Source organism: Diorhabda sublineata, chromosome 8 (genome assembly GCF_026230105.1).
Source record: "Diorhabda sublineata isolate icDioSubl1.1 chromosome 8, icDioSubl1.1, whole genome shotgun sequence".
NCBI classification, from domain to species: Eukaryota; Metazoa; Arthropoda; class Insecta; order Coleoptera; family Chrysomelidae; genus Diorhabda; species Diorhabda sublineata.
In genome coordinates, this window is record NC_079481.1 from 6,724,503 (window position 1) to 6,735,406 (window position 10,904).

General features: G+C 31.3%; 2 protein-coding genes across 2 annotated transcripts; both read right to left on the bottom strand.

Moving 5' to 3' along the window:
- Window positions 1-4,816: 4,816 nt before the first annotated feature.
- On the bottom strand, window positions 4,817-5,146 carry LOC130447733 (uncharacterized). Its single transcript, XM_056784707.1, has one exon. The coding sequence runs from the start codon at window positions 5,119-5,121 to the stop codon at window positions 4,828-4,830; it is 294 nt and encodes a 97-aa protein (XP_056640685.1). The 5' UTR covers window positions 5,122-5,146; the 3' UTR covers window positions 4,817-4,827.
- A 3,038-nt stretch (window positions 5,147-8,184) lies between these two features.
- On the bottom strand, window positions 8,185-8,490 carry LOC130447861 (uncharacterized). Its single transcript, XM_056784899.1, has one exon. It carries the CDS (start codon window positions 8,488-8,490, stop codon window positions 8,185-8,187), a length of 306 nt encoding a protein of 101 aa, XP_056640877.1.
- Window positions 8,491-10,904: the final 2,414 nt, after the last annotated feature.

A 10,904-nucleotide genomic window follows, 5' to 3' on the forward strand; every position in this document is an offset into this window, starting at 1 on the left:
CCAATCATTTTAACATTGAATTTTATCATTATTTTCCACTCAACGATTTTATAAGTGAATCTTCTCATTCTTTTATTCACTCAGCTGGTCAGTAAATCTTCTCATTTTGTTCCTATACTAATTTTGTCGGTAAATCTTCTCACTTCCTGACTCCAATCATTTTAACATTGAATTTTATCATTATTTTCCACTCAACGATTTTATAAGTGAATCTTCTCATTCTTTTATTCACTCAGCTGGTCAGTAAATCTTCTCATTTTGTTCCTATACTAATTTTGTCGGTAAATCTTCTCACTTCCTGACTCCAATCATTTTAACATTGAATTTTATCATTATTTTCCACTCAACGATTTTATAAGTGAATCTTCTCATTCTTTTATTCACTCAGCTGGTCAGTAAATCTTCTCATTTTGTTCCTATACTAAATTTGTCAGTAAATCTTCTCACTTCCTGACTCCAATCATTTTAACATTGAATTTTATCATTATTTTCCACTCAACGATTTTATAAGTGAATCTTCTCATTCTTTTATTCACTCAGCTGGTCAGTAAATCTTCTCATTTTGTTCCTATACTAATTTTGTCGGTAAATCTTCTCACTTCCTGACTCCAATCATTTTAACATTGAATTTTATCATTATTTTCCACTCAACGATTTTATAAGTGAATCTTCTCATTCTTTTATTCACTCAGCTGGTCAGTAAATCTTCTCATTTTGTTCCTATACTAATTTTGTCGGTAAATCTTCTCACTTCCTGACTCCAATCATTTTAACATTGAATTTTATCATTATTTTCCACTCAACGATTTTATAAGTGAATCTTCTCATTCTTTTATTCACTCAGCTGGTCAGTAAATCTTCTCATTTTGTTCCTATACTAATTTTGTCGGTAAATCTTCTCACTTCCTGACTCCAATCATTTTAACATTGAATTTTATCATTATTTTCCACTCAACGATTTTATAAGTGAATCTTCTCATTCTTTTATTCACTCAGCTGGTCAGTAAATCTTCTCATTTTGTTCCTATACTAATTTTGTCGGTAAATCTTCTCACTTCCTGACTCCAATCATTTTAACATTGAATTTTATCATTATTTTCCACTCAACGATTTTATAAGTGAATCTTCTCATTCTTTTATTCACTCAGCTGGTCAGTAAATCTTCTCATTTTGTTCCTATACTAATTTTGTCGGTAAATCTTCTCACTTCCTGACTCCAATCATTTTAACATTGAATTTTATCATTATTTTCCACTCAACGATTTTATAAGTGAATCTTCTCATTCTTTTATTTACTCAGCTGGTCAGTAAATCTTCTCATTTTGTTCCTATACTAATTTTGTCGGTAAATCTTCTCACTTCCTGACTACAATCATTTTAACATTGAATTTTATCATTATTTTCCACTCAACGATTTTATAAGTGAATCTTCTCATTCTTTTATTTACTCAGCTGGTCAGTAAATCTTCTCATTTTGTTCCTATACTAATTTTGTCGGTAAATCTTCTCACTTCCTGACTACAATCATTTTAACATTGAATTTTATCATTATTTTCCACTCAACGATTTTATAAGTGAATCTTCTCATTCTTTTATTCACTCAGCTGGTCAGTAAATCTTCTCATTTTGTTCCTATACTAATTTTGTCAGTAAATCTTCTCACTTCCTGACTCTAATCATTTTAACATTGAATTTTATCATTATTTTCCACTCAACGATTTTATAAGTGAATCTTCTCATTCTTTTATTTACTCAGCTGGTCAGTAAATCTTCTCATTTTGTTCCTATACTAAATTTGTCAGTAAATCTTCTCACTTCCTGACTCCAATCATTTTAACATTGGATGTTATCATTCTTTTCCACTCAACGATTTTATAAGTGAATCTTCTCATTCTTTTGTTTACTCAGCTGTCAGTAAATCTTCTCATTTTGTTCCTATACTAATTTTGTCGGTAAATCTTCTCACTTCCTGACTCCAATCATTTTAACATTGAATTTTATCATTATTTTCCACTCAACGATTTTATAAGAGAATCTTCTCACTTTTTGTTTACTCAGCTGGTCAGTAAATCTTCTCATTTTATTCCTATCCTTATTTTAACAGTAAATCTTCTCATTCATTGACTATTTTTAACTCAACTGTTGTATCAATAAATCTCCTTCTTCTTGTGCATTACTCAGTTTCTCAGTGAAATAGTAGATCTCTAATTTTGCGTTCCTATTTATTGTTTTGTCGATCTCATCGTTTTCCAAGAATCTATTCAACTTCCCATTCTTTCACTCCAATCATTTTGCTATGGAATCTTCCTATTATTCCTAACTCAACAGTTTTGTTAGTGAATCTTCTCGTTTCTGTGTTCTACTCAGTAAATCTTCTATTTTTTTCTCTGCACTCAGTTGTATAGTGATTATTTTCATTCCGTTCCTAATTTATTTTGTCACTTAATCTTCTCATTCTCTCTCTCCAATGGTTTTAACAATAAATCTTTGATATAATTTTTCTCTAAAATGTATTTTATTCTTTTAAAAATCAATTTTAACGTCATAATCGGCATTATTATAACTTCTTCTTTAACGTGACTGACCCGATCTTATTGCACCCTTGAATGACGTTAAGTTACACAGATATTAGTCTCGTTTCTATTGAAATTTCTTGCAGTTAAGCATGCTTGGATTGACGCTTAGATGAATATTCATCAAGGGTCCTTTAGATGTGAGTTTTTCGGATAATGGTTTTAAAGGAAACTGAGTGCGGAATTTCCTTGAACTACAAGATAAGGTTAATAAAGTTGAAATTAACGAAAGATTACGTTCAGTGTTATTGGAAAGAAATCTTCAATTGTAATAACACCATAAGGAATGAATTTTTAATAGTTTACTGTGATAAGAATCGATCAATTCCTTCATATATTTTGGTGACCCTCGACGAGTAAATTAAATAATGTTTTAAAATCAAGCTGTAGCCCCATCGTCGTAGTGTCATTAATATTTCTTTAAACTAACTTCTGTTAACATTTAGATTTCACTTCAATAAACTTAAATCTATTTGACATCTGTGACTTCAAATATTCGACGGTGGTTTGCTAATATTTTAATAATTAAGTGTTCGTACTACACCCCGTATATAAACAATTGGTGATTGAATAGAACCGGTTCGAGTACCAGCTCGTTTCCTGATAAGGGTACCACGATATACCTACGTCAAAAAGTTTTTTTTTGTGCAGCCACGCGGGTTTATTTTCATGACTACCGGGTCTAAACGAGTTGAAGATCGGCCTTGCCTAAAATATATTATGTGTCCACACCCATTTTGGTTGCAGATTCATTAGTAATTATGAAGGTTATAAATTGCAAATTTAAGAAATTAATTTCTGAAGTAAAAATACTAATTAATTCGATATTTTTTATGGTGGATTGTTTTACGTAATTAATTAATTCAATATACCAAATTAAACTTTGCAAATATTGAAATTTTTGAATTAAAAAGAAGTTGAATATACTGGAATGTACGTTCAACTATACAGGGTGTCTCACGACGAGTTAAAACTAAATTCAGGCCACACCTGCATCTCTAAAAATTTACAGAAAACATTTAATATCCGGATAACAGTAAGATTTAGGTATAGGAAAGTATACATGAATTTGCCTTATTTTTCACCCCTAAATGCATTAAAATAGGAAAAACTGTGTGGTAGTATTTAAAAAAATAAAGAAAGTTGATATTCATGAAGTTGAACTTTGAACACTTTTTATACATACCCTGTATAAAATAAAAAAATTCTCATTATAGATTTAAATACGTCTGATATTGCTAAAAGCAAACGAGTAGAAACCATTTTTATATCTTTAAGGGTGTCTTTGCAAAAAATTAATTTATAAGGTTCTGCAACGGTCAAATTTTTTACAAAAAAAATTAATAACTCAAAAAGTATGCATTTTTCTAAAAAAGTTTCTTGACAAATGTATACTTAAATTTCACGTATATTCCAAAAATGTATTAATATACAGAATGTTCTATTTAAAATAACAAAGTTACAGTCGACTTCTGCTAGAAATTTTCATGATTTTACTATAAGTATTTTGCCACATACATATAGTTTTAACTCGTCATAGGACACCCTGTATAATCATTTCTTTCACACCCTTATCTAATTATTTGGATAGAATTTCATACGAAATCTAATTTTATTTAAAAAATATTGCAAATAAAACATTATAAATATCAAAACTACCGACGAATGTTTATTTATTTAGTAAGAGGTGATTTCTTTATATACAGAGTGTTTTAGGGCTTGTTATAAAAAATTCGGTTAAGTTAGGTTAGGTTGTACTCTTTATTTAACTGTATATAACTTTATTGTACATTTCTAAAAAACCGTTTACTATAAAGAGACATTCTGAAGAAAATTATCATAAATAGTTAATTATCTATTGAAAATACATTCAAACATTTTTAATTAAACTGCACACTGTCGAATATCGTATTATTTACATAAGGAAAAAATTGAAATGTAGAAAAATTTAGTTGGTTAACCTACAACTTATCAAATTAGGCACATGGCACTTCCGCTTTTATATCAAATCCCCGTATATTCAACTGCTTAAAATATTATTGGTCTTAGCCAAAGTTTTAGGACATCCCCTGTAGAAAAATTGGTTAAAAATGATTTGTAACTAACTATATCATTCAAACTTTTTTTGGGTTTCATAATTTAATTAAATGAAAATTCATATTATTACCAACTAAATTTATTTTAAATCAAAATTTTTAACATATTTTTCGAAATCAATTTCTAAGTCTTCAATTCCACAGCGCCGTTTCAGCTTCTACCAAACTAGTCCAGCGTGTCCTAGAGCTACCGAATGTCCAATGACACCATGTGTGCTCACAACGGCAGGGGCGTCGACGTAAGTTTCAACAATAGGAGCGGCGTGTACGATTGGAGCGGTACGTACAACTGGACTTACCAAAGCGTGATCGTGAACGATGGAAGTACTGTGTTCGCTGATAGAAGTGGGTACTGATCCAACTACGGCTGCGCTGTGTACTAGAGGCGCTAAAACTGTAGGTTTTGCAATAACTGCGGCCAAAACGGCGAACAACACCACCAGTTTGAACATGTTTGTAGAAATAGGTCTGTGTTGTACTGTAGACAAACGAAGACTGTGATTATTGTCGAGAATTTCGCTCTTTTTATCTGAAATAATACGCGTGGAACCGGCCATGGTACGACCTTGCGTATGAGATCCTTACAAAAGATAAATATGGTATTTCAAGTTGGTTCCTAGATTTTTTTATACATTTTATTATTTCCAGATTTACGGTTCGTATACAAACGTCAAACGTATTTAATTTCATTAAGAAATAATTTTAATTATATTGTTTATTATACAGAGTTGTGAGAAAGTCTGAAACACCTAAACCTCGCACAGTTTTCCTTATTTATAAATGTGATTATGGACCAATGCAGTGAATGTTTCAGCCTCTTCTATGTCTATCCTTGGACTTTCTTCGGTTGTAATATAGTTTACTGACTATCTGTTTCAATAAAAAACAAAATTCTGTTTCTAAAAGTTTATTGAAAATGAATAATTTCCATTTGTACTAAGTACTAGCTGTATTTACAACTTGCAAACAACGAAACATACTTCGTATTAGATTTTTTATCAAAATCTGCGGAAAACTATCCCATTTCTGCACCAAGATATCGTTAATCCCTCTAGAATTTCCGTCTCCGATCTCACCCCTAAATGTGTTCAATGGGATTTAAGTCTGGACTGCAAGTTGACCAAACAAATTGCGTGATTTGTACCTCATAGACAAAATATTTGCCTCCCACATACTATAACTAATCCTCCACCAAATGGAAGTCTCTCTACAATATACGCAACTTCTTCTTGTGCAAAATTTAATCTGATAATCCGGGAAAGCGACAGTTCAGTAGCTCCAGTTTGAGAAGATGATCCAGTCGTTTCCTAAGATTGCACTCATTTATGTTTACTTTCACAACTTCTTGAAGATAATTTCGGGAAACTGTCGTGAACGATCGATTTCTTGGAGTACTAGAAACAAGAAAGCAATCAACTCTAGCTGGGATCATCTTCAAATCATTAAAATTACAAGGTAAATCTAATTTATTTGTTCTCGTTATTAAATATTATAAATTTGTTGTATCTATGTCCAGTATTGAGTGCTTCAATGTCAAATGTAGTTACCCCTGCTAGTGAAGATAATTGGAAAAACTTTCCACTACATCTATGCTTTTCTATTCGGTTTTCCGCAACTCGTTTTTTCCGTCTAAAAGCATCGATTTCATCGCTTTTTCCTTCAATTTTTCCTTCCCGATATCTCGTCATTAATAATATGTATCCTTTGCCTATGGCTGTTATTCGTTTAGTTTGTCCCACATTTCATTTGTATTTTGCTTTATTCCATATCAACATATCCATTTGTTTTCTACGATCCATAAGTTTTATCCTTTGTTATCTGTATGATATCGTTTGTTAAGTCTCTAAGCAACTCTTCCAGTGTCAAACTTGAGCTTTATTAGCAGTTTCAAATCATTTTTTTCGTCATTCCTTTTTTGTATGTGAAAATTCTTTTACAGTTTTTGTGTTTTATTCTGTTTAATAACTGTTTTAACGCTAGGTTGAAGATGTTCCCTAAGTATATAGTTCACAATATAATTAATTAGATGTGACAACAAAATTTTTTGCTTGTTAATAGTGCCACGGCTCGTTTTCTTTAAAATACTGAGTCAAGAATATCAGCAAAAAGTCCACACTTTAATGTTAAAGCTCACAGTTATTTGAAGATCTATTTCTTTCCTTAAATTAACAATTCCAATGAAATCGAATAATTTTCGAATGCGTAATAAAAAACACGTTTCAAAAAGCGAGTTTTGAAGGTCCTGCAAGATTAATTGAAGTCACTTATTCAGTAAATTCATCCAAGATGAAGGTTAATGTTAACGTTAAAGTAAAAGGAGTTTAAATGTTATTGACCTGCCTACAGAGCTAAATTAATCAGATAAAGGTGTTCATATATTATGACTGATCGATTTTAATTCATTTATCTCAAAAAACTGTTCAAGTATAGCTCTTTTTCAACGATTTAAACAAAAAAGCATCTCGTTGAAGTTATTTTTTAAGATATTTATGAATCCATATAATTTTTCTATACAATTTTGTATACTAATCTTCAAATAGACAATTCCACATCACAGACGCTTCTTGTAAGTGAATCTGCAATCTCGTGACATAATTTTTATTGAAGAAGAAGACACAGTTAATGAGCGATCGTAAGATATTGAGGTTAGAAAACCAATCTAGTACCAGCACTCGACGTACCACATGATGGATGTTCGCGAGTGTTAAATCGTTGTCAATTTATCCCCGTAAAGCATTTAAATATAACTCCACCCTATCACGTGAGCCTCAAAAAAGTACTGCCCACACACACAATAAAAACGTGACGACTCTGGTCGTTCTAATGAACTGTTTCCATATTTTCCTCAGTTGTTTCAGATACTGGTCTTTCAGAACGCGGGGTGTCGACAACAGAGCCCGTTTTTCAAAATTTCTGGTACGTCTTTTACACTGTTGACTATTATTCAAGCAGCTATCGACATCTCTAGATTAGGCCATCTAGATCATTCTTTTTAAGATGAATTTTACATCGTAACGAATTGAATTCATTCAATTGACGTAATGAAAGAAAATAAAGTTTCAAAATCCATTTCAACTTAATAGTCTTTTCTATTTAAATGTATATTATTATGTAATGTACTTCAAGTTTCATTACATATCGTGACCATAATAAAATTTATTATATTTTATGCAATAAACAAACTCAACATTTGTTTATAAATGTGCAACATGTCAGTTTTTGGTAATCATAACAATGACCCAAATTTTTGAAATGCACGGTGTATATATCAAAATGAAGGCATGAACATTATTAGAGAAAGAATTAAAGATATCCCTCATCATATTTGATGTTACATACACAAGTCAATGGATGGGAATATCCTGTCAGCAAACCAGAATAGCTGGAAAGGACATAAGGTTTAAGCAAATAAAATGATAAATATAAATAAAAACAAATTTAGAATTCAATCTTTTTTAATAGTAAATTATAATATTTATAAAAAGACTTGCTCATTAATCATCAATTAAAACGATTTACCAAGGATGTAGTGATGCAGGGTAAGCAGCTACTAAAGGACTCCTCAAAGCATCAACTCTGGCGCTATAGCTTGTAGCTACAGGAGTCACAATTTTTTGTAAAACAGGAGCAGCTACCACGGGTGAACTTATCAATTTTTGGGCAACTGGAACAGTAACTAGAGGCTGACTGACTAGGTCTGCTCTATAACTATAACTACGAGCTGCGGGCACTGCTGCTACTAATGGTGCACTGTAAACCAATCCACTGGGCTCAGCTGTACATAGAGCTAAAATAACTGAAAGTACTACTAATTTCAACATCTTCGTTTAGGAGTTAATTTGATGGATGATGAGTTTTTACTGACTACGAAGAAATTCTATTTGTCTTTTATATGAGTTTATAGAGATATTTGTAATCGTTTTTGATTATAATTATCTCAAGGATGATTTGATTGAAGATTTAAATGGGGTCAATAAAAAATATTTAGGGGAGATTGGTAGAATTTAAAACATAAACATCGATGTTTGAACCATTTTATACCTAGTTTCAAAAATTTTTATTCGAAATATATAAAAGTAGATGTCTTATCTGACACTAATTCATCATGGTGCAACCGAAGCTACCAAAGTTTGTACAGTTCGTTTTTTCACCACAAAAAAAAGAATTTTCCTTCCTTAATGAAGTTAAATGCTACTTATGGTGCGTGCTAATTAACACCATGAACAGATTAGAGGCGTTTGAGATGTGGATCAACCGAAAAAGAGTTACATGGACGGCAAGAAGACAAAACAAAGAAGTTCTGAGGAAAATACGAATAGAAAATGAATCGCTGGACACGATAAAACGTAGAAAATCAGCATGCTCTTGCTAGAAGGAAAAATAGAGGAATTAAGAAGATTGGGCAAGAAAAATTTGTCGTTTCCACAATATAAAACGGTCAGGAGTCAGAAGGATAGCACAAGAAGAAGAATTTGAATAGAGGATTGTAATTTGCGACAGAGTCCACTGTTCTTATCAATTTTTCCTAGCACATGATTGTTTACCAATGTCAGTCTCAAAATTAGATTCAAACTAATTTTATTATTATGGTTTCTCTACCTGAAGGAGAAGGATTCAAATTCTAATAATGGTGGATTACACCGATAGACTTGGAAGTCATGAAGAAACTTTTGCTTGATTTAACAAAGTACATTTTACCTCCAGTTGCTTGAAAACAGTAAGTAGAATTGAAAAACTCAATCAAACCGAAGCGATGCTCTAAAATCTGAAACACCAAGAATATGCGACGATCCAAAAGTAGATACTACAACAAAATGTTAGTAGCTTGTGGTAAAGTTCTTAAAACAAGTAAAATTAAGTTCACCAGCTCTCAGAAGATGATCCAAACAAACGTTTGAAATTTTCTCAATAATATACACCTCAGGAAAATCCCTAAAACTTGCGACACCAGTAACAAAACTGGGCAATAACCACGTATTAATTATTTGAAAGCTTCTGAAGAATTTGGAGAAAACTGGAACTCCCATGGGTAACCGTAGACCTGTTAGTTATTTAGATATAGTACAAGATAAGCAGCTTGAAAATAATTGAAAGCGAAAGCTTTTAACATGCAGATATCTCTGAAGAAAACCAAATCTTTTACAGTATCCAGAGAACTAAGAAGATGTAAACTCGCAATATACGATCAGTTTGTATGTAAGAATGAAGAGAAATCGACGAAGGAAATGGAGAGACCACGTGGACAGAATATCAGATGACAGGTTGACAAAGATTGCAAAGAAAAACCGAATACAACCCTACAAGATGGTATGAAAGCTGGTCTTCATTATCCCGGCTGCAGCTAGGCAACCATTGATATAAATTCAGGACTAAGTCCTAACGTACGATGAAGAAGAAAGAAATAAGTTATACTGATACTTTAGGGTTCTGGATTTAGTGCCGGAATTTTCCTTTCAGTCAATTTTATAACTGTGTATTCAATGGATTGAATATTTCGAATTTCGTACTTGTTTTTGAAATCGAATCTTCTAGTTTCCCCACTCTCTCCTATAAAAATAAAATTTCACCTAATTCTAAGTGAGTTTCTTTGGAATAACAATTAAAATTTCTTCACTAACAACAATTACGCTATTTTTGTAAAATATTTCGAATGTCTCAAGGTTTGAGACGTCCATTTAACATTGTTACGTTTTGCGATGCAGAAAATGAGATTAAAGTTTATTAATGTGCATCGGGTGTCTCTTCGATTAGGTAAATGGCTCGTGTCAAGAATAATATTTATCCACATTCATATGGAAAAATAATAAGAATTTGGTTTTCGAAATACTTCGAAATTGAACTGAAATCAACATTAAAGAGAAAATAAAAAAAAATGGTAATTATAGATAGAAAATCGAAAAATGGATGGATTTTAATGATCTTGGTCTCAAAATGTTCCATTTTACGGCGGATTTATTAAAAAAATTAGTAGAAATAGCTGGAATGAAAATTTCTCATAGTTTTACTGTTTTAAATCGGAAAAAACGGTTTTGCAAAATAATCCTTCACAAAAAATTATCTCATTATTAGATAAAGTTCTTATATTTTTTTGGTATTCTACATAAATTAATAAACAATTTTAAAAAAATCCAAAAAGAATGATTTTTTCAGTTTTTATAGCTTAAAATGAAATCGATGAAAAACAATCAATTTTCGTGAATAGTTTCCTACTATATTCTTCAATGTTAATAGTTTT